The 23,390-nt window shown below is 37.4% G+C and overlaps 2 protein-coding genes across 2 annotated transcripts; both read left to right on the top strand.

Annotated features, from left to right (window-relative positions):
• Positions 1–226: 226 nt before the first annotated feature.
• rev1 (REV1 DNA directed polymerase) lies at positions 227–17,758 on the top strand. Its single transcript, XM_056241006.1, has 22 exons — positions 227–480; positions 2,416–2,482; positions 3,643–3,775; positions 5,613–5,781; positions 5,857–6,111; positions 6,668–7,374; positions 7,487–7,591; positions 7,695–7,811; positions 7,928–8,054; positions 8,857–8,985; positions 9,089–9,243; positions 9,855–9,974; positions 10,470–10,690; positions 10,803–10,975; positions 11,774–12,015; positions 12,263–12,456; positions 12,870–13,100; positions 13,210–13,309; positions 13,624–13,817; positions 13,986–14,136; positions 14,225–14,327; positions 16,974–17,758. Exons 2-22 carry the CDS (start codon positions 2,426–2,428, stop codon positions 17,083–17,085), a joined length of 3,795 nt encoding a protein of 1,264 aa, XP_056096981.1. The 5' UTR covers positions 227–480; positions 2,416–2,425; the 3' UTR covers positions 17,086–17,758.
• A 1,553-nt stretch (positions 17,759–19,311) lies between these two features.
• On the top strand, positions 19,312–22,820 carry txndc9 (thioredoxin domain containing 9). The gene is made up of 5 exons (XM_056241030.1): positions 19,312–19,386; positions 20,118–20,306; positions 20,492–20,610; positions 20,714–20,968; positions 22,698–22,820. The coding sequence occupies exons 2-5, from the start codon at positions 20,121–20,123 to the stop codon at positions 22,816–22,818; spliced, it is 681 nt and encodes a 226-aa protein (XP_056097005.1). The 5' UTR covers positions 19,312–19,386; positions 20,118–20,120; the 3' UTR covers positions 22,819–22,820.
• Positions 22,821–23,390: the final 570 nt, after the last annotated feature.

The raw sequence follows: 23,390 nt of genomic DNA, 5'->3' as shown, positions 1-23,390 counted from the left end.
GCCAGGCCAGAAAATTGCTGGCGACAACGTAATGGCCTAATTAATATACATGAGCCAAGCTTAGTGATTGGAACATATCGGAGCGACGTCAGCAGAACGTGATTAAAATTCAAAAGCTAAACTCTGCGTCAAGTGTAGGATGACAAACGGACCGCTGGATGGTGCTGTGAGATACTAACGCTGTCACTGTGCGACCCCGTCTGAGAGGAGGAGGAGGAGGAGAAGGAGGAGGGTCTTAAGCGAAAACAAGCAGAGAACCTGGCAGAGCAAGCGGCTAGCAATGGAAAGATACGAGTGAATGGTAAAAGGGGTGAATCGTGCAGTCACGGGAGCATGTTGATACGGACAGAGTCCAGCATGCGCGAAGTCTCTGTTAGTAATCTTTCACAATTGACGCAAAGGGGGTGGACGCAACCCAAGAGCGGAAACAAAGGCGCTTTGGTTTGAACAAAATACATCTGTAAAGAAGGGGGATAATTGGTGAGCAACAATTTCAGTTTTCAGAGGTTTCTTTTTAAAAGGAAACCGCATATATCACACGCAGAGTGACGCTACAGTTGTGTTGTTCTGTATTGAACTAATCGATCTGATGTCTGTTGCACTTCTGCTACATTGTTCAAAACGCTGATGGCAATCCAGTTTATTATGCACGAAATGTCACTTGCCTTTTTATTCTCCTACGTGTCTGATCACTGTCTCTATCAGCTGCCCCACTAACTTATCTTCTGTATCGTATTTCTCTTTCCCAAATGTACTGCAAAGTTTTTTCCTTCCAGCCCGAGACAGTTCAGTGGTCTTTCACATGGCCAGGCATGTCCCATGTGATGGCTGATGTGTTCAAATAAAGCTACAAATAAACCCGCAATGGAGTATAATTCGTGTTAGGGAGCTATCACTTCTGGTTTTGTAACTGTCTTTTAGTAAAAAGGCAGTATAGCTGCGATATATAATATAATAAATATTGTTGCTTGTTGATTGACAGTTCACTAAACGTGAATCTTTCCATTTGTCAACCATTTCTAAGCCTTCAATACACATCCCTGGTGAAAAAAACAAAACGACTAAACTAGTTTGGTTTTAGCTTTTCAGCTAGTCAGGCAGTGCGACCAGCTGGCTAACCTACTGAACACAAGGTTGGTAAGGCTGTGAGACCAGACAAGACCTAATGTGTTTTTCAGCAGTAATAATTTTCTGATTATTATTATTATTTACTGTTATTTTCATTGGCATTAACTGTTGGTTAATTTTAAGGCTTCTAAAACATAATCAACTGCCTTCTGCAGAAGTGCATTGCATGGCCTAGTGAAGTTATCAGTTGCATATTTCTTGTGTGATTTTTGGTAAATGAATCAGATGTTAAGTAAATGTTTTTGGTCCGATTGTCTGAACTGCCATAGATAAGTTCAATCCAGAATCACCTAGTAGTGGGTTAAAATGTGTCGTGTAACATCACAACTACTACATATGCTAAATAAACAATTAATCCAGCATGTGGCTGTAAATAACATTTAAAAACTTTGTTAGCATTCCCATTCATCTTACTGAAGATGTTTTTCATTCCGTTACTCTTCACTACCACATTTAATGAAAACGATTGTATCAGAGGCAAAAATGATCAAGGAGACAGTGAATTGCTGGTCTTATATATTCATTTGTCAAGAATAAAAGTAAATGACTGGAACAGATGTACAGATGACCTCTGCTCTGGTAAGGTGTGCAGTACTTGGAGAAAACTGCTGATCATGTGTTTTCCGTTCACCTTTGACATCACTGTTTTCAAAGTTCGGATATAATGCATCTACAAAATATAAGAATTTACCTTAATTCAATGCAGTGCGTTAAATACAGTGGATTCAAATTTGAATGAAATCTGTAAGTCAACTTGTGGAAAAAGGTGAATGCATACAATTATTTCAATTTTATGTTAGATAAAAAGAGGTGGAATTTAGAGGAACATGCTTAACTTAAACTTCACTTTGCAAATCTCAACTGCTTGATTGTTTGTATTGTAGCCAAATGTAAACCATATTATTGCCAAGCTCTAATTGGCTAAATGTGACTATAAAGCAAGAAGATATGATTATAAACAAAAACATCATGATTTTTTTTGTAAAGCTGCTCTACAGTGTGTATTGTTAAAAGCGCTACACAAATAAAAATGGACTTGTCTTATTCAGCGCTCAAGATTTAGCATTTCAGATGCATTTAATTTTCCTTATTAAAGAAGTCACTCTTCTGCCTGCTAATTAAAGAGGTCGCACTTTTTTATTTACTGTAGATCGTTCCCTTTCTTTGAGTCTGTAAACACATGCAAGTGTGATGAAGAGAACAGATGTGCATACTTGTGTCCTCATTTTTACATGTTAATTTTCATTTTTAGTTTTTGACTCATTCTATTGAATCGGTGTGTTTCAGGTCCCTCAGTATGAGTCGAGATGGATGGAGAAAGAAAGCCAGTGAAGATGATGGGTGGGGAGGAAGGGTAAGAGTGTTCTTTGTTATTTAATGTGTTATTGATATCAAGAAGGCAAGCAGCTGTTTTTTTTTTTTTTTTTTACAGTTGAGTTGTCCTCTGACGTATTGTTGTGTTGTTTTTCCTGCTGCCCCTGTAAATACTGTAAAATATTATTTGTACTGTTATTTTAACTTGTTCTTTGATTTCCACATAACCGTCGACTGCCTTCCTACCAGGCGAACGTTCCCCCTCATGTGAGTGCTGGTGTGTGTATGTGTGTGTTCCTGCTGGAGTCTAGACAGGTTTTCATTTGTATTACACCAGGCAGTGAGTTATCTCAATTTTCCTCACTGGTGACCAGCACCTCTGCTCTGCCTCCACAGTCCGAGCCCTGCAAGAGATTTGATAGGCTTCAGCGTCCTGATGTTCCTCAGGCATTAGCAGAACCGCACTAGGATAAACAACTCCAAGAGCTTCTGTTTTCACTGCTAACATTACAATCACAATATGTCCCAATAATATGTCAACCATAGTGTTTTGCCACCAAATTGGAGACCCAAAAGGGTGTAACTGTTGATTTTTAGTTACTCATTTAGTCATTTACAGCCGCAATAGCAGACCCCGGATCCCATGTTTGCTTGTAAAAATGAATCTTGCCAGTGCATGTACAGTATCACAATTGTTTTCTTACAGGATTTAAAGTTTTTAAGCACAGAACACTTGTGTGTTTTCATATCTCAGGTTATATTAATTAGGTTCAGGGGAATTTCCTGTCAGTACAGGTTGGAGCGAGTGAGTGAGTATTGTGGAGTATTTTTGTGTGTGTGTGAGAGTCTGTTTATTGGTTCAGGCTCAACTCCTGAATCCCAGCGTTCCATCCGTTGCCATGGAGACAGAGAGTCGCCGTGCCAGCAGGGCAGACTTGCACCTCCAGTCTCATTGAATGTCTGAGGCGTAATCAAACGCTTGTCAGCCAGACGCTGCACGCTTTTCTTTGTGTGTGTGTGTGTGTGTCTATATTGCAGTCTGTTAATTTTTCCAGTGGTTAGAAATGTTTTTGTTTTTTTACTGTTTAAATATGTGTGGTCAGTGAGTGCTGTCTGCTTTGCCTTATTACTTGATCTTGTAAATGGGATTTTTAAAAATCCAATTACGATTACAGTTGTGTTTGTTAAATTCTTACTTAGGGCGGTTATATGGCTGCAAAAATCTGTAAGCTTGAGGAGCAGTTTCAGAAGGATGCCCCAAGAGAGAAGCAGAAAGATGGAATGTCCTCCTGTATCTTCAGCGGTGTGGCCATCTATGTCAATGGATATACAGGTCAGACTTCTCCCACATGTGCTGTGATAACAAATGTCAAAATGAAAGCAATCACATTATTATTTATTATTTTGAAATACTTAAAAAAAAGATGATAAATACTTAGTTTTTGTAATCATTATTAATAATACTAATAATTAATAACAGTATTTTATTTATACAGTATATATTTTTATTATTTAGATTTGCCATATATATAATTTTTTTTTCATTTGTTATTTTTATTTTGTTATGTGAAAATAACATTAGAATAATGATACTGACAAGCAGATACTGAATTAGGACAGCTCGTTTTTCTCAGGCACTCTTTACTTAAACTGCGTCTGACAGAAGAGTCAACAGCTTTCATGCATGCCTTTCAAAATAAATGCCTTGCACCAGAAAAACATTTAGAATGATGTTTTGTTGTTTTTCTTTCTTTGACTACACACTCTACAACCCACTCAAAACGGTCTTGCGACCCACCGGTTAAGAAACACTGGTATAAAGCGTTATATAAATAAAGGTGACTTGTCACTTGACTTTATTATATTATATTATATTATACAGTTGTGCTCAAAAGTTTACTTAATCTTTGCAGAATCTGCTAATTAATAATTTTAACAAAATAAGAGGGATCATAAAAATGGCATGTTCATTTTTATTTAGTGCTGTCTTGAATAAGATATTTTACATAAAAGATGTTTACATATAGTCCACAAGACAAAAAATAGCAGAATTTATAAAAAATTACCCCGTTCAAAAGTTTACATACCCTTGATTCTTAATCCTGTGTGTCGTTACCTGGATGATTCATGACTGTTTCTGTTTTGTTTTGTGATGGTTGTTCTTGAGTCCCTTGTTTGTCCTGAGCAGTTAAACTGCCTTATGTTCTTCAGAAAAATCCAGCAAATGATTCGGTTTTCCAGCATCTTTTGCATATTTGAACCCTTTCCAGCAGTGACTGTATGATTTTGAGATCCATCTTTTCACTCTGAGGACAATTGAGGGACTCAAACACAACTATTAAAAAAAAAAGTTCAAACATTCACTAATGCTCCAGAAAGAAACACAATGCATTAATAGCCGGGGGGTGAAAACTTTTTGAATTTGAAGATCAAGGTAAATTGTACTAAATTTGTCTTCCGGGAAACATGTAAGTATGGGCGGTACTAAATGAAAAAAATATATATTTAAACAAAATAAGAAAAATTTGGACATCTTCATCCTGTTCAAAAGTCCCCCCCCCCCAACCTTTGCATATTAAAATATGCAAAGGTTGCTGGAAAACTGAAGAATCTGCAGAACCCAAAGGATTTTATTCAAGATCATTGCGCAGTTTAACTGCTCAGGACAAACAAGGGACTCAAGAACCAGCATCACAAAACAAAAAACAAAGAAGTCGTGGATCATCCAGGTAACGACACACAGGATTAAGAATTAAGGGTATGTAAACTTTTGAACAGGGTCATTTTTATAAATTCTGCTATTTTTTGTCTTGTGGACTATATGTAAACATCTTTTATGTAAAATATCTTATTCAGGACAGCACTAAATAAAAAATAACATGCCATTTTTACGATCCCTCTTATTTTGGTAAAATTATTATTAACATTTTCGCAGAATCTGCAAAGGGTATGTAAACTTTTGAGCACAACTGTAGATTTGTTTATATAGAATAATATGCAAAATTATTTGGGAAGATGAAGTGAAATGGTTTCTGGGAAACTTTGCAGGCTGGACTTAAACTTATGTTTCCCAATTGAGCACCATAGCTGAACGTGTCAGGAGGATCAGCGCTGTGCCACTGCTCTACCATTTTGAGAACCTTGTATTGTGAGTTTTTTTTTGTTTGCAGTTCCCAGTGCGGATGAGCTGCGCAGACTGATGATGCTGCATGGCGGGCAGTTCCATCTCTATTACACTCGCTCCAAAACCACACATATCATTGCCACCAACCTCCCCAACAGCAAAATACAAGAGCTCAGAGGAGAGAAAGTAGTGCGGCCAGAGTGGATCACAGACAGGTGTGTCTTTTGTGCACTTGCAAGCTATTGAAGCACAATATTATTGCAATACTAATATTTTTGTTTTTTGTGCAGTATAAAGGCAGGCTGCCAACTTTCATACATCCAGTATCAGCTATATACAAAGCAGAAAGGCTTGAGCTTTGCCAGTGTTAGTGCACAAGGAGGGCAGGATCCGTCATTCAGCCATGGACCACACAAACCCAGTCCAAGTCACCCCCAGTCACACAAGCCCAGCCTCACTCAAACCCATGAAGTTCTCAAATCCACTCACGCTAACCACACGGCTAACTTCACTGATCGAACTAATCACCAATTAGACGTCAAACTGTGAGTATGCTTTATAACAGGGATCCACTGGCACACGTGAGTGTCAGATGCTGCGCTTGGTTAAAAAAAAAAAAAAAGATCCAAGAAATAGCATGCAACACAACAAATTATTTTATTCATTTTTCATATTGTTCGTGTTTGGATATATATTGACCCAATATATATATATATATTGACCTTCATTCACCCAATTTTTACATTTCGATTACCTTTATCATGTAACACTCATTTAAAGTATTTTAAATACTGAAATGTAATAATGTTAAATGTAATCTAAAAAATTTCTATCAGGTTTTCACACTGTATATTATGTTCATGTTTCTGAATTCACTTGGAGCATTTAAAAAAAAAAAAGTGTTTTATTTATTTAGACTACGTAGTATAGAATTTTAATTTCGCCCATTTATTTGTTATCGATTTATTGTATTGGCCTGCGGGTCAGTTAAAACTGCTTTACGACCATGGGCCATGTTTTTACACCCCTCATAAAAACCCCCCACATTTGGATAATTATTTAATATTGTATCTTCTTGTCCTCTCTCCTTTTGTCTGGCAGAAATGGCTCATATAGCATCACCTCTGAGGAGGATGCAGAGAGGCCTAGAGTTAATGGGATTCATGATGGAGATGATGATGACAACGCCTGTGCCCTTTTGCCAAGAGGCTCACAAGACACTTCATTAACTAACGGTTATGTACACCCTGTGAATGGTGCCTTAAAGCCTCAGGACTTAGTTTCTTCTGCAGAACATCGCCCTCATGTTGTTGACACAGGGTCCCTTCAGTCCCACCTCCCACAAGCTGGATGCTGGGAGAGGGAGGAGCCCAGCTGCTCTTCTGCTGGATCAAAAGCAAATTCCCATCAGACGCCCTTGATATCCACAGCCAGCCCTGCAAAGAAGCCTGATCCTCACAATATGCAAAAGGAACTCCATCCAGAACCAACATCTAATCCAGGAACTTCAGCTGCCCCTCAGAAGGGCAATCAGACAAGAGTTCGACTAAATGGGAGTTATCACATGACCCCTAACTCTTCCATCCTTGCAAACTCTAGTAACCAGTCAGGAAGTTTAACTGCGCAGGGAGCAGGGGCTGGAATAATATCAGAGTTCTTTTCTCACTCAAGGCTGCATCATATTTCTACATGGCGTAATGAGTTTTCTGAGTATGTGAACTCCCTGCAGAGCAGGCGGCGAGTAGCAGGAGGAGCTGTTTTCTCTGGAAAAGAGAAACTAAAGAAGCTCAAAGCTAATTGCAGTTCAGGTAGCTTGTCTTTGTGTTTTATGTTTATGTATTTTTTGTTATTGAGGAGCATGTGTATTTGTGATGCAGATTTTTGTAAAAAAAAAAGTTTCTGTATTTCTCTTTGGCACAGGTTCCTTAATGGCTGCTCCTCAGGTGCGTCAGTCCTGTATTCTTCATGTGGATATGGACTGCTTCTTTGTATCCGTTGGGATCAGACACCGACCAGATCTCACAGGTACGTTTCAGTCAGCTAGAGGGAAGTGCTCAAGTTTCTTATTGCAGCTTATTTGATGGCAACTGATAAACTGAGCTTTATTGATGGTCAATCTGTACTCCAGGGAAACCGGTTGCAGTGACAAGTAACCGCGGTCCAGGCCGTGTTGCACAGCGACCTGGTGCAAATCCTCAGCTTGAGTTTCAGTACTACCAGAGGAAACAGAAACAGTACAGAAAAGGTAAACCCAGATTTTAGAAGAAAGATGTTGGTTCAATTTAGCTTGAAATTAGAATTAATTTATTAAAGATTATTTTGAAGTTTGAATTTAGGTGACCATTGTTCTTTCTGCTTTAGAGAAGACAGATAATGATCTTGAGATGACCCCATCTCCACAGTGTGATGAAGGTCCCAGTAATGGAGTGGATCTGGACCTGGCCGCCCTCTCAATGGCAGAGATTGCCTCTTGCAGTTATGAGGCCAGGTATTTATTGTAAACCTGCCGGGCTACTTTCTTTTGCAACATGAGTCCTTGATTATTTTGGTCTATTTTCCCAGGAAAAAATAAGTTTAAAGATTTTTACATTTTAAATATATATGTCTACTATTCATTTAGAAAATTTAGGAGTAAATTAGCACATAGATTAGGGATGTCCCGGTCAATTTTGTTGTGTCATTTGATATTGAGTATCTGCTGATACAGAGTCCTGATCCGATACAGGTATTTTCCTAGTGCTAGGTGCATACTTCAAGTACAGTAAAGTTATAAAATCAATACAACGTATATAGGGATGTACAGATTGTTCCGCAGGGGGCAAATGCAAAATAGGGGAGTAATTCAAATATATCAATTACTTTGTAACAGTAACAATTATGGATATGGGACTACTGATTTAAACTTCTTGATTTTTATATGTACAGTAAGGAGAATAATTGCAACAAGAAGAAAGAAATTGTGGAGATAAGGTTAGAAAGCAAGATTGTGGTGTTAGAATGCTAGTCTGTCAGTCAAGCAAGCCATAGCAACTCGTTATGGCACAGTCTGACTGCAGATAACAATAAACAGTAAATGAATTACTTTTGAGTGATTCATTACAAAAGAGTGCATAAAATATGGTAAACCAGGAAACTCACCTGTGGTTCTTAACATTTTTGACTCCCAAGGCCCTCCATTGTCAACAACTATAGATTACAATATATTTAAAAGTCCATGGCATAATACATAATTCATAATACAGTTTGACCTCTAGCAGTACCTGTTACTCTGATGTTTTCCTCTCTTACAGGCAGGCTGGTGTGCGAAACGGCATGTTCTTTGGCCGGGCTAAGCAGCTCTGTCCTGATCTGCAGTCTGTCCCGTATGACTTCCAGGCGTATAAAGAAGTGGCACTGACTTTGTATGAGACCCTGGCCAGGTAACAGATAAATTGTTTGCTACAACTTTCTTTGGATTGTGATGTTATTCCTAAACCCAGTAGACAAACATTTTCTCTTGCTTCACGATTGCTTGTTTTATAGTTACACTCACAACATTGAGGCACTAAGCTGTGACGAGGCCCTGGTGGACGCCACTGCTCTTCTGGTTGAGCTGGGGGTTACTCCTGATGGTCTGGCACGAGCCATCCGTGAAGATATAAAGGAGAAGACTGGTTGCTCTGCCTCAGTTGGAATGAGTAAGAGACTTTATAAATGGAAAAATGAAAAATCTGTCATTATTTACTCACCCTTATGATGTTCCAAACCTGTATGACTTACTTTCTTTCTTTTTTGAATTTTTTTGAAGAATGTGCTGGTTGCTTATGTGCTCTTAATGCATTTACAATGAATGCGAAATTTGATGTAAAAGTATTATAAAACTCGTGAGCTATATTCCACAAGTCTTCTAAAGCCATACAATAGCATTGTGCTTTCTAATGCACTCTTGTGAACATGCCAAACAGCTGATGTCAAGATTTTAAGTGAATAACAACATTGGTTTGTTACTCACACAAAGATATTCTATTGCTTCAGTAAACTCAAGAAATGTTTTAGAGCTTAAGAGCTCCAGTCCTCATTTACTTGCTTCATACCGAAGAGAGTGGCCAGGACTTTTTTAAAGTTCACCTTCTACAGAAGTAATATAGGTTTGGAACAACATGAGGGTCAGTAAATGATGACAGAATTTTCGTTTTTGGGTGAACTATCCCATGAAGAAGTTTAATGACCATGTGTCATATTGTAATGTAGTTGTTGGTGCCGTTTTATCTCTGAAAGATTTTGTAACTTCCCTTATACTTGTCATCAGGTTCCAACATCCTTCTTGCTCGGATGGCGACCCGTAAGGCCAAACCAAATGGACAGTACTTCCTCAGGTCAGAGGAAGTGGATGATTTTATCAGGGATCAACCTGTCTCCAGTTTGCCTGGTGAGAGCAGAGCATCTTACACATACACTACCATTCAAAGGGTCCAAAAGAGGGTCTGTTTAGTGTTTGTAAAAATTTTAAAGTCTCTTATGCTCACCAGGGCTGCATTTATTTGATCAAAAATATTTTAATATTGTGAAATATTATTACAATTTAAAATAAGATTTAAATTTAATAATACATTTTAAAATGTAATTTATTCCTGTGATGGTAAAGCTGAATTTTCAGCATCATTACTCCAGCCTTCAGTGTCACATGATCCTTCAGAAATCATTCTAATATTTGGTGGTCAAGAAACATTTCTTATTATTATTATTATCAATGTTGAAAACAGTTGTGCTGCAATATATTTTAGTTGAAACGGTGATACATTTTCTTCTGGATTCCCAAACGTTTGAATGGCATTGTATTTAAAGCTGAAAACAAGAGTTTTACAGTACAATTTATTGCTGTTTGTGTGCATGTGGACCTGTGCTTCTGCATGCTTGTGTGCAGGTGTGGGTCGCTCGATGAACTCCAAGCTGACCTTCTTGGGAGTGAGTACCTGTGGTGACCTGCAGCAGTTGTCCATGTCTCGACTGCAAAAGGAGTTTGGGCCACGGACGGGACAGACGCTCTTTCGTTTTTGCAGGGGACTGGATGACAGGCCTGTGCGCAGTGAGAAGGAGAGAAAGTCTGTGTCTGCAGAGATGAACTACAACATTCGGTTCACACAGGTTTTGAAGTATACAAGTTACAGCAATCATTGCAAATCGTCCTATACTTGTCATTGTCCTAAATCTGTTGACCTCCCTCATTAGTTTTCCATCACCTCTAATGTTCTGCTAGGTTGAAGAAGCGGAGTCTTTCCTCACTAACCTATCTATGGAGGTGCAGAAGAGGTTGGAGGGGGCGGGGCTTAGAGGTCGCCGGGTTACACTTAAGGTCATGGTGCGAAAAGCAGGGGCTCCGATAGAGCCAGCCAAATATGGTGGTCATGGGATATGCGACAACTTTGCCAGGTGACTTGCACCTGGATAAATTTGCCACTTCTAGTCTTCTCAAATAACCACTGCCATTTGTTTACGGGGAGTGATACTCTGACATTTAATGTTGTGATGAAACAGGAGTAGCAACACATCTTTTCCTCTGTATTGTGACATAAAATATGAGTGAAACAAAAAGAAAAATGTAGGGCAGGTATTTGGTTTAATTAATCGGTTGTGTGAACTTGCACTTGATTGTAAGAAAAGGGTGCAGACTAAATTATTAGAGATTATGATGTTATGATGTTTTGATAAAGAATTATGAGATCAGAAAACAATATATGCATGGTTGATTCATTCACAGTACCATGCATTTAGAAAATAGGGAGAATTTCTCTGATAAACAAAATAAAATTCCTGCTGATACCGATAAGCTGATGATAATTATTTTCATGCTGTGGGATATATTAAAATCATATACAATTTTTTCCGAATAAAAAAGCACTAAAAAATAAAATCAGTCATTGTAAAGGCTGCAAGTAAATTTAGGCATCACAACATGTAATGTAAAGTATGAAATTGTACAAATTTTATTGCATTTTGCTTAAGAAATTAATTAAATTATTAGTGTTTTTAAAAATTAACTTTTATAAGAGCTTTAGAAGATGGCAAAGGTTATTTAAATGTAAAAATAGGGGAGATTAGCATGCACAATTAAATATCCAATATCAACCAAAACTGATTTAATTCATTCGAAGAATCTCTAATATTGACTGATAACTGAGCTCTGATTTGATATACATTTGAGAGTTTCTCATTACTGTCACATTGCAGGTCTGTTTTACTAGCTCAGTCCACAGACAATGGTCAGCTGATTGCGGCAGAGGCCATTAAGCTATTCCATGCCATGAAGTTGCATGTGAAGGACATGAGGGGAGTGGGGCTGCAGGTGCAGCAGTTGGAGGGACCTCATGCAGACCCATCAGGACAAGGGCCCTCTCGTGGTCGCTCGATCAAAGACTTGCTGCAGGCCAGACAGCCTGCCCACAGCCCCAGGAAAGAGCCTCATGCACAAGGTCAGAGCAGTTCGATTAGGACAGGGTTCTTCAAATCCAGCCACTGTCCTGCAAAGTTTAGATATAACCCTGAGCAAACTCACCTAATTGTAACTCTATCTTAGTTTTGCTCACTCATATGTGTTTGATTAGGGTTTGAGCTAAACCTCCAGTGCCGGATTTGAAAAACCCTGATTTAGGTTATGATGTATAGGATTTATGTTGGTGTCTGACTCTTAACAAACATTCCTTGTTGCTTGTATTTTAGATGGTTTAACCAGCCCTTCCTCATCCAGGGCTTTCTCCTCCAATCAGGAGAGAGTTACTCCTCCATCATCACCACCCTCCACCAGCTCAGATCCAATGCCTGGAACGAGTAAAGGAGAATTTCACCATCCACGCACCCCCAACCATGTTAGGGCATGCCTAAACATCAGCATTGAGGTGCCATCTCCCTCTCAGGTTAGGTTCTTGAGTGCACCTCAGGATCTAAAAAAAAAAACGTTCTGTGTTTTATCATGAAAATGTATCATGGTTTCCACTAAAATATTAAGCAGCACAGCTTTTTTCAGCATTTATGATAGTAAGAAATGTTTCTTGAGCAGCAAATCAGCATATTAGAATGATTTCTGAAGGATCATGTGACACTGAAGACTGGAGTAATGATGCTGAAAATTCAGCTTTGCATCACTGAAATAAATTAAATTTATTAATACATTAAAATAAATTACAAAAGAAAACAGTTATTTAAAATATTTCACAGGATTAGTCAAATAAAAGCAGCCTTAATTAAAAAATAATAATAATCTTGCTGAACCCAAACTTTTGAACGGTGACATTTCAAATGTAAGTCCCTCTGTCCCTTCTCATTTTAGGTGGACCCGTCTGTTTTAGAAGCTTTACCTGTAGACATAAGGAAACAGGTGGAGCAGTCCTGGAGACACCGAGAGGAGCAGCCAAGCACCTCATCTCATCTCTCAACCCCACCTCGAACCTCCTCTCCACCTCCAGCCCCATCACTTGGCACCCTTGTACTGCAGCTCCCAAACCAGCCAGGTCAACCATGTACAACGGGCATTATACTAGAGCTCCCTGACTTCTCCCAGGTACATGCTATTAACATGCCGACTACATGGGGGAAACTTGGTGAAATGGTGTTAACATTGGCCATCAGAAACTAGTATTTTAGAGATCCTAAAACTGAACTTTTAACAGGTTGACCCAGATGTGTTTGCAGCACTTCCCAGAGAGCTTCAGGAAGAACTGTGCTCTGCTTATCGAAACAAGGGAAACGCTCAAGCTCAAGGCACCACTGGTGAGTAAAAATAAGTTGGAATGTGCAACAATCTAAACAACATCCCAGATGTCATTTCTCTATTATGAGCACGTATCTTTTTCTTATTCTAACTTTTTTCTTTAACCTTTTATACTGTACATTAGAATATTTTTCATAAATGTAGTCCTTGTGTGTTATAATTGACTTTTTATTAACAATGTAGCTATAACATAACATGACAATAATTATCAGCTTATCCAGAGTTTTGATATCCGTGTCTCCCCTAGAATTAAGTAATCAACCGCTACCACACAGCATGCAGTGTCTCTAATCTTTCCTTCTCGTTTCTGTAGTGGAACAAAAAAAAACATTTCCTCAACTAAAGCAGCCTGCAGCGGGGAAATTAAAGCGCCGCTACAAAAAGAGAAATGCTAGTCCTGCCAAAAAGGGTCCAAGTCCACTAAAAAAACTATTTCCTGGAAACAGCCCTGCCAAATCCAGCCCCTCCAAAATTATTCCTCTGCCACTCAAACAACAAGGCCTCAAAGTAAGCCTGTGACCCAGTTACAATATTCTTCTTTTTATTTATAATATTTTTCTGTTTATACTGTAGTTTATTGATGCTTAAGCCATTTGACATTAAATGCGTTTGTTCAAGGTTTTGACAATTCTGGGGGGGTGAAAAGGATTTATCTTAGATGTTTTTCATTGGTAGACTGAAAATGTACAGTGCCCATCCTCTCCGAGCATAGATGTCCCAGAGACGCTGTCCAAATTAAATCCCCGCCCAGTCCCGACCCTAGCTGGAGCTTATGAATTCAGTGACATCAGAACTCTGCTTCGTGAATGGGTCACTACCATCTCAGGTACGGCAGAACAGCAAAACTTTTTTAAATGCTAGTATGTATTTGCATTGTGCACCTGGTTTAATTGTGTGGTGCTGCATCTTGACAGAACCAATGGAAGAGGACATTCTGCAGGTGGTGAAGTACTGCACAGAACTCGTGGATGATAAAGACCTGGAGAAACTCGACCTTGTCATCAAATACATGAAGAGGTATTGTTCTGAATTCTCCGTCACTGGTTCCTGCAATAAATACATCATAAATCTCACAAGCAGTAATATACACTACCGTTCAACTATTTGGGTCCAAAAAGATTTTTTTTAAAGAAATGTATTTTTTTCTAAACATTGATGCATTAAATTGATCAAAAGTGACAGTAAAGACATCTATTATTTTACCAAGAAATACCTATACCTACCTTTTTAAACTGAAAAAAAAAATATCACAGTTTCCACACAAATATTAAGCAGAAGAACTATTTCTTGAGCTGCAAATCAGCATATTAAAATGAAGTATCATGTGACACTGAAGACTGGATTAATGATGCTGAAAATTCAGCTGTGACATCACATATAACATATTTAAAAAATATACTAAAATAGAAGTTATTTTAAATTGTAATACTATTATTATTGTAATATTATTTCCATTTTTGCTGTATTTTTGATTAAATAAATACAGCCTTGGTGAGCATAATAAGCTTCTTTCAAAAACATAAAAAATCTCACCAACCCCAAACTTTTGAGCAGTAGTGTACAACCCCATTTCCAGAAGAGTTGGGACATTTTGTAAAATGCAATAAAATCAAGACTCTGTTATTTGTTAATTCACTTGAACCTTTTTTTAACTGACAAAAGTACAAAGAAAAGTTTTCCGATGTTTTCACTGAACAACATAATTGTATTTTGTAGATATAAACAAATTTTGATTTTGATGGCTGCAACAAACTTACAAAAAAGTTGGGACAGAGGCAAAATAAAAGTGAAAAGATTATCAAAGTTAGATTATCCAACTCTTTTGAAACAGTCCACAATGAGCAGGTGAATTAGTAATCGTGTTTGGGTGTAAAAGAGCTTCTCAGTCTTTGCAAGCAAAGATGGGTCATGGCTCACCACTTGGTGCCAAATATCATGAGAGAATTGTCAAACAATTCAAATATTCCATTTCTCACAATTTCTCAAATTACGCAAGGAGAAAGCTATACATCAGATCTATGCGGAGATGCCGGCGAGTTCTCTGGGCCTCAGATGGTTTAAAGGTAGGGTAGGTCGTTTTTGGTCTAAAAAACTTTTTCACAAATTTGTTTAAACTTTCTATATATATCAATGCATAATTAAAATGTAAGTACTCTGATAAAAAGAGTATAAAAATCGAGTGACTCTAGACCGTTTAATCTGCACTAAACACAGCTCATTATTTCCTTCCGGGACGAAACAAAGGATTGGCTTAGGCGACTGTCACTCTCTCGCAACCATGGCAACACCCCCGCTGCTACATGCGCTGCCCACATGCGCGCACTCGTTTGACTCGAGGAGGGTAAGAGACTAGTAAGAGACACAATTACATGCAAAACACGGCGTATATGTTATGAATCTTACACGAAATTCACCTTCATCACAGTGTAACTGATTGTAATGGGAAAACGTGTATCAATGCAACCTGTTTTTAGCTTTGCTTTATGTTACTAGCTCGTTAACGAATCAAACTCAATATATTTTAAACTTTACCAGTATCGATATGCTAGCTTGATAGTGAGTACTAACAGCCATGTTAGTTGTTTATATTCATAATGATAAAGTTAGGTATTTTATTACATGTGAGTCTGATATGATGTCACTACATGCACTGCTCCTCTCTGCTCGGCGCTGGTAAGCGCGTCCTCCAGCTGTGAGCTGTCGGCATCGCGCGTTCATGTGTTTTGGGGGCGTGGTTTTTGGAAGGAGCCCAGAATGGAGGGGGTGGAAGTGAATGGAGATAAGTAGCTGTGTTTATTACAGCCCTGAGAGGACTACAGACACTCGATTTTTATACTCTCTTTTCCAGAGTACTTACATTTTAATTATGCATTGATATATATAGAAAGTTTAAACAAATTTGGCAAAAAGTTGTTAAAAAAAATTCTACCTACAATACCTTTAAAAGACAGTGGAAATGTGTGCTGTGGTCAGATGAGTCCATGTTTCTGCATTCTCAATCCCAAAGACAAAAAGGACCATCCAGACTTTCATCAATGACAGGTGCAAAAGCAAACATCTGTCCTGGTATTGGGGTGCATCAGTGCAAACAGCATGGGTAACTTGCATATGTATGAAGGTACCACTGACGTGGAGGCATATATTAAGATTGTACAGAAACATTTAATGGCATCAAGATGGCATGTGTCCTGGGAAGCAAGACAATGCCAGGCCTCATTCTGCACATGCTAAAACTAGTGGTTTCTAAACATACAACGACGACCACCTACTGTTGAGCAGATGTCTTTTATCTGGCGAGATTGGGTGTATTTTTTTTTTCTTTTTTTTTTTTTTAAACCGAATGATTAAAAAGTGTAAAAAAAAAAAAAAAAGGAAAGGTGATGTGACAGTGGTAAACATGCCTCTGTCCCAACTTTTTTAGAGTTTGTTGCAGGCATCAAAATCTAAATTTGTTTATATTTCCAAAATAAAATTAAGTTGGTCAGTGAAAACATTGGAAATATTTTCTTTGTACATTTGTCAGTTAAATGAGAATTTAATGGTTCAAGAGAATTAACAAATCACCAATTCGATGTTATTGCATTTTACAAAATGTCCCAACTATTCTGGAAATGGGATTGTAGATCGATTGGACCTTCTGATGATTTGAACTGTTCATTTCAGACTTATGCAGCAGTCCTCCGAGTCAGTATGGAGCATGGCCTTTGACTTCATCCTTGACAATGTGCAGGTGGTGGTACAGCAAACCTATGGTAGCACTCTCAAGATCACATAGGAGGACCGTCCTAACCTCAGTCACTGTGACGTCAGCCCAGTCCTGCCACCTCGTCATGATGTGTGAGAGAGACAACAAAACCGCTCGAGTCTGACAATTGTAGCATTGCTTTCCTTTTTGTGAAATCACCCAATAGAGCTTCTCTGAGGACATCTGAGGATTACAAGATCAAGCCAATGATGATGAGGAACAGATGAGCATACCAGCTTTATTCACAAGCAGTGGAACACTGAATATTTCTTTCATCATGATGTCAATTCTCTAGACTGATGTCTCTAGAGGAACTTTGGTAACACTTTTCAGTCAGGTTGTATTTGTTAACATTAGTCAATGCATTAAGTATAATGAGCTAACAAGGAATACTTTTTGACAGCATTTATTAATCTTGGTTAATGTTAATTCACAAATATATCATTTTTCTATTTTTTACTTCGTAGTTGATAATGCATTAACTAATATTAACATACATTTGTAACATTTAAATATATATAAATGTAGAAATTAACATTTTACAGCACGTATTAATCTTGATTAAAGCATCATTGATTTTTAGTTGGTTAACTATTAATGTGTACAACCTGAGTGTAAAATGTCACCAGAACTTCTTTGAATGTTTTGAATGCACTGACTGTCCTAAACTAAGCAAAGCAAGCCACTTTGCTTCCTATTTGGATCTGTTTTTCTTTCTCGTCTTAATTGTCAGCATTTTGTCCTCTTGTACCCCAGAACCTGTGTTTATTTTGAATGTCTGGCCTCAGAAATATGTAACAGACTTTGCAGCAAAGCAGAATGGAGTGGCATGTAATTTGCCTTTTATGGGTCAGACTGAGATGTTGAAAGTGGAAATAGGGAAAACAGAATCAAAGTCTTTTGGCAGTTTAGCATGTGGATACTAACATTTTATGTAAAGCTAACATTTGTTTTCCTAGATTAAAATATATATATATATATATATATATATATATATAAATATTACGGTACACCTGCTCATTGATTGTTCATCATGATGTATGTTTGTCCGTATGTCTGAAAGAGCTAAAAGAGAGATGAATATTTATGAAGAAAAAGATTAAAAAATTGGCCAGGTTAATTTTACTAAATTGAGTTTCAACTGTCCTGTCATGCTTCTTAGTCCTGTTTTCTATGGATATGGTGCTGGAGGAAAGGAAGGGTTTTTCAATTAGATGGATGTGAACTGAATAATAGGTCAAAGATGGATACTTCAGTCTACATTCCTAATGAAGCATTCTCCTCTCAATTCCTTTTCACTGTAGTTTTGACTTTATGTATGAACAGAATGTACTTGACTCCTCAAATGTTTTAAGTTGATACTTTCTTGGTTTTAAGAAGCTGCTCATGAGACATCTGTTATTATCTCACATTATCATGGCATTACAGAGATGAGGGCCTGAAAAACCATATTTGGTCAAAAATCTGTAATGACAGAATGACCTGTGCCTGAAGACCAGAAGCTGTGACATCATTTGTATGTTTTCTAAATTTGCAAATAAATTTGAATAATTGATATGGTCTTGTTTCTTTTTTTTTTGTGTGTATGTATTTATAATTTGTGGATCAAGCTAACATTGATCCACAAACAATGTCACTAACAATGATAGTGTAACAGCAAACATCTTAAACTAATTAAATAAGATTCTAATGAAAGGATAAAGACAAAAGGCATTTGTCTCTGAAATCTGTAATTTAATAACACTTAGGAAAGTTTTAGCTTTTAGTGATGTATATTTATAAATTAATATTTAATATTCTGATGGTGCAAACGAAGAGGCAAAATTTAAATAGAAGATAATGATTGATCAAATATGTCCAAATACACAAATTCAAAACAAATTTTACAAAGAAAAAAAAATAGACTGATCTAATGTAAATTTCAAAAAAGTTAGAGCATATTATACTTCCCATATATATTGTATTACTATTTCGATTGTCCTGCACATACTTTTAAAAGGTATTTCTAAAATGTAGCTTTTGTGTAATGTTGCAAAATACTGCAGTTATTAACTATTATAACTAGTGTAACTGTATGGTTACCATGGTAGATGTCTGTAAGGGTAAGCCAGAAAATAAAAATGAGACGTGAGATTTTTGCAAAATGAATTAAACTATGTGACTTACATCTGCACTGAATTTTATGAAAAAAACAATACAATAGATATTTTTATTTTATATTCCTACTGAAATGCGTCGAAAGCGCTACGATTGCATGACGTAATCAGGTGACGCCTCTACGTAAACCCTGCGTCAGTCACTGTGTCGCCTTCTAGAAATTATACAGACTTGGTAAGTGTTTTTCCGTAACATATTTTTCTACAAACTCTGCATTTTAAATTGTATGTCAGTTAAATGACCCCTATCTTGTTGTTGCTTTCTGGAGAGTGTGTCGCTTGCCGATTAACTACGCTACAGTCTTTGTTGGCGATCAAAGCTTCCGTTACCACGGTGTTTGAAAGCCAAAGCAATACGCTAGCATTAGCACGATTTGACGCAAAGCCCCACATATCCGTTTTAAAATCATCAGTCATTATTTACAAGAGCTTATTGTATTTTAAAATCAGTAATTATAGGTGAGACAATAGGAACCGGAGAAGGTAAGCCAAGTTGGCATGCTTGTCTTCATGCGGTTGTAGTAGTCAAGCAGCGCTGGCCGACTAACTTACCCGCACCTCTATTGTTGTGTACGAACAACAGAATGCCCATCAAAACCCCGACGACTATTGATTAACGTGTGCCACACATAGGTGCCACACCTTTCACACAAACAGCTTCTTGCTTTACTTCGACAGACACCTTAAAACCATTCACTTTAATACCATTAAAGGCACAAATCCCACGTTGTTGTGAGACCTGTTAGATGTGTGATAAACAGTTATTTTGCAGTGTAAAAAAAAATTAGTTCAAAAAGTAGCTTGTTTTAATTTACTTTAATCATTGTTTTACTAAATTCACTATTATTATTTTTTAACGTGGATTATTTAAGTAATTCCATCCAATATGTGCTGTATGTCTAACAGGAAATGGCCAGTCAGTCAATGGAGGTTGTTGCGAAAGCTCTGGAGCAGCAGGTGCTGCAGTCGGCACGGATGGTGGAAGAGCAGCTGGATGCAGAACTAGAGAAGTTGCAGACCATGGATGAAGATGACCTGGATCGGCTCAAGGAGAGAAGGCTCGAGGCCCTCAAGAAAGCTCAGAAACAGAAGCAGGTGGGTGTTCTAAACATATTTAAAGAACCTAGCTCTAAATTCGGAGCTTGTTTTAAGTTTATTATTAAAATGCTTATTCAAAATAAGTTATCTACATGAGGTGTTTATTAGTGCATTGAAGCAGATCAGATTCCCCCTATTGATGTGTTTAAACTTTGTAAACTGTGGTATGTGTGTGTCCTCAGGAGTGGATATCTAAAGGACATGGTGAATACAGAGAGATCCCAAGTGAGAGAGATTTTTTTGCTGAGGTGAAGGAAAGCAAAAGTGTCGTCTGCCATTTCTACAGAGACTCTACCTTCAGGTATTTGAGGATATATTTGTTTTCTTTTGGTTTCCTTGGATCCTTGTGTTATGAATCAATTGTGTATAGAGCTATTTTCAGTGTTTGTTTGTTTTTTTCAAAGATGCAAAATTTTGGACAAGCACCTAGCTGTCTTGGCTAAGAAACATCTGGAAACAAAGTTCATCAAGCTGAATGTTGAGAAGGCTCCATTCCTAACGGAGAGGCTGAAGATTAAAGTCATTCCAACACTGGCTCTGGTCAAGGATGGGAAGACTAAGGATTACATTGTGGGCTTCACCGATCTGGGCAACACAGATGAGTTTCCAACCGAAATGCTGGAGTGGAGACTGGGCTGCTCAAGTATCATCAACTACAGGTGTGTGTGTGTGTGTGTGTGTGTGTGTGTGTGTGTGTGTGTCCACATTAAGTCCTTGAATTTGAGGGTAATGGACCTGGAAAGTCCTTGAAAGGTCCTTGAATTTGAATTTAACCAATGTGTGGGAACCCTGATGCATTGTATATGTATGGTGGGATTAAATCGCATACTTATCATGAAATTAAGCATACATCATTTATCTTGTTTGACGTGTTTATTTTGTCATCGTTTGCTATATACAGCTAAATAAAAAGATTGAAGGATGATTCTCAAAAATCTGTATTTTCTGCAAGCTTTTTTCAAGGTAAATTTAGGTGTCTTTCCAAAAAAGGCCACTTGGTGACTCCAAAAGGACACATAATAACCAAATGATAATATCAAAGAGCTTGTTTAGAGCTGGTTTGCTTTATCCAACTGAGAATCTTAGTTTGTATATAATCTGGCCATACTGTGGTTGGTTGTTTTGAATTTCCATTCAAGTCTGTATTTCACACAGCATGATGCGTGAGTGCTCGTGCTCTTCAGAAACAACCACAGAATATGACAGAGCTCGTGTTTTAAAGCTACACAGATGCTGGAATGAATAATTCGCTGAAAACGGATCACAAGTCTTTATTCTCTCTGCCATATCTGATGTAATCAGCCTGGTTTTCTTTACATTAGGCGCTTGTTCTTTTTTAATCTCTTTCTCGCCATGAATATAACCAGGGTAGTTGGCATAAAGTTAAAATTATAAACAAACAAACTTTACATTAGCGCTGTTTTGGACTGATTGTTCGAATGAAATCACTTCCTAGATAATTGGGACTGAAAACGTTCCCAATTTGGTAGTAATTTCCGCCTACCAGGGTTACAGGTGCTTGCCCCATTGTTGATGGTCAGTGTGATAAACTCCCGACTACATCGTTTTTAGTAAATAACGCAATTTCACATGCTTCAGTGATTTATTTGCGTTTAATAATTTTAGTGTATTAAGGATTTTAATTTTGAATTAATCGGATGTGTTAACGTTGACAGTTCTAATATATATACATTTTCTAAGGCTCATATTTTATTTTTCATACTCACTCTAAAATTTAAAATAGGAAACTTTTTTCTATTTAAATATATTTTAAAATGTAATTTATTACTGTGATGGCAAAGCTGAATTTTTTAGCATCATTCAGTCTTTAGTGACATCAGAAATCATTATGCTGATCAAACATTTATTATTATCAATATTGAAACTGATCATTTTTTCAAAGATTCTTTATTAAATACAAAGTTGATAAGAACAGCCTTTATTTTAAAAAAAATATACATTTTTGTAATGTAAATGTCTTTACTGTCACTTCTGATCAATTTAATGCACCCTTGATTAAAGTACTACTATCTTTTAACAAAAAAATGTTCTAACCCGCATACGCACGTAAATAGGCCTCTAAATCAGTGGTTCTCAACCAGGGGGCCTCAAGATGACTTAAAAATGTTTAAAAGACAAAATAAGCTAAAACAACATAAAAATCAGGATGATCTTTTTGGTTATTTTTATAGAAAAAATATACATCTTTCTAGATAGGCCAAACTCTAAAATATTTTATCAGGTTGAAATTGTGAGGAGGGTCAAATATTGTGGACAATGAGGGGACCTTGAAGACAAAAAGGTTGAGATCCACTGCTTTAATGGTATATTTATATACACTATCATTTTTACAAACTGCTTTTATATTTGTATCCTTTCTCCATCTAGTGGGAATATTTTGGAGCCACCAACAATTGGGCAGAAGTCAGGGACAAAGTTCACCAAGGTGGAGAAAAAGACCATCAGAGGCAAAGGGTATGACTCGGATTCTGAATCTGATGAGGATTAGAGGACCAAAACATCAAGCTCCGTCTTTCTCAGGGCTTCCAACATAACAGTCCTAAGTCTTGTAACACCTCTTTGAGATCACTTGTTTTCCTTGCCATTTGTGTCTCTCACCTTTGTCCTATGTTTGATACTTTTATGATAACCAAATACCACCTATTTAATTCATATTTCTTTACATGTGTTTTAGAAGTGAAACATTTGTATGGAGCATCATACTAGTGAAGGTTCACTCTCTTTAGCTCTTATTAAAGGTCCCGTTCTTCATGTTTTTTTGAAGCTTTGATTGTGTTTACAGTGTGCAATATAACATGTGTTCATGTTTCGCGTGTAAGAAAACAGTATTTTTCACACAATTTACTTATCTGTATACCGCTGTTTTCACTGTCCAAAAAACGGCCTGATGACTTCCTTGTTCTATGAGGTCCCTCCTTCATAAATACGTAACGAGTTCTGATTGTGCCAGCGGTTCCTGTGTTGTGATTCGACAGCAGCTTATCGCACGTAAATAGGCCTCTTACCATAAATTGGAGATGCATGCGCAGCTGAAGTGCTTCTTCTCCGTGGGAGCGCAAC

Source organism: Rhinichthys klamathensis, unplaced genomic scaffold, assembly GCF_029890125.1.
Source record: "Rhinichthys klamathensis goyatoka isolate OS25496 unplaced genomic scaffold, OSU_Roscu_1.1 h1tg000021l_1, whole genome shotgun sequence".
NCBI lineage: Eukaryota > Metazoa > Chordata > Actinopteri > Cypriniformes > Leuciscidae > Rhinichthys > Rhinichthys klamathensis.
The sequence above is the reverse complement of the archived record's forward strand: the minus strand, read 5'-3'. Positions and strand labels throughout refer to the sequence as shown.

Bases quoted from the DNA above. Each gene is read 5' to 3' on its own strand.
- rev1 (XM_056241006.1), top strand. From the start codon at position 2,426: ATGAGTCGAGATGGATGGAGAAAGAAAGCCAGTGAAGATGATGGGTGG. The intron at 7,812-7,927 runs GTAAACCCAGAT...TTTCTGCTTTAG, and splicing joins ACAGAAACAGTACAGAAAAG to AGAAGACAGATAATGATCTT. The intron at 10,691-10,802 runs GTTTTGAAGTAT...ATGTTCTGCTAG, and splicing joins ACAACATTCGGTTCACACAG to GTTGAAGAAGCGGAGTCTTT.
- txndc9 (XM_056241030.1), top strand. From the start codon at position 20,121: ATGGCCAGTCAGTCAATGGAGGTTGTTGCGAAAGCTCTGGAGCAGCAG. The intron at 20,307-20,491 runs GTGGGTGTTCTA...GTGTGTCCTCAG, and splicing joins AAGCTCAGAAACAGAAGCAG to GAGTGGATATCTAAAGGACA. The intron at 20,611-20,713 runs GTATTTGAGGAT...TTTTTTTCAAAG, and splicing joins TACAGAGACTCTACCTTCAG to ATGCAAAATTTTGGACAAGC.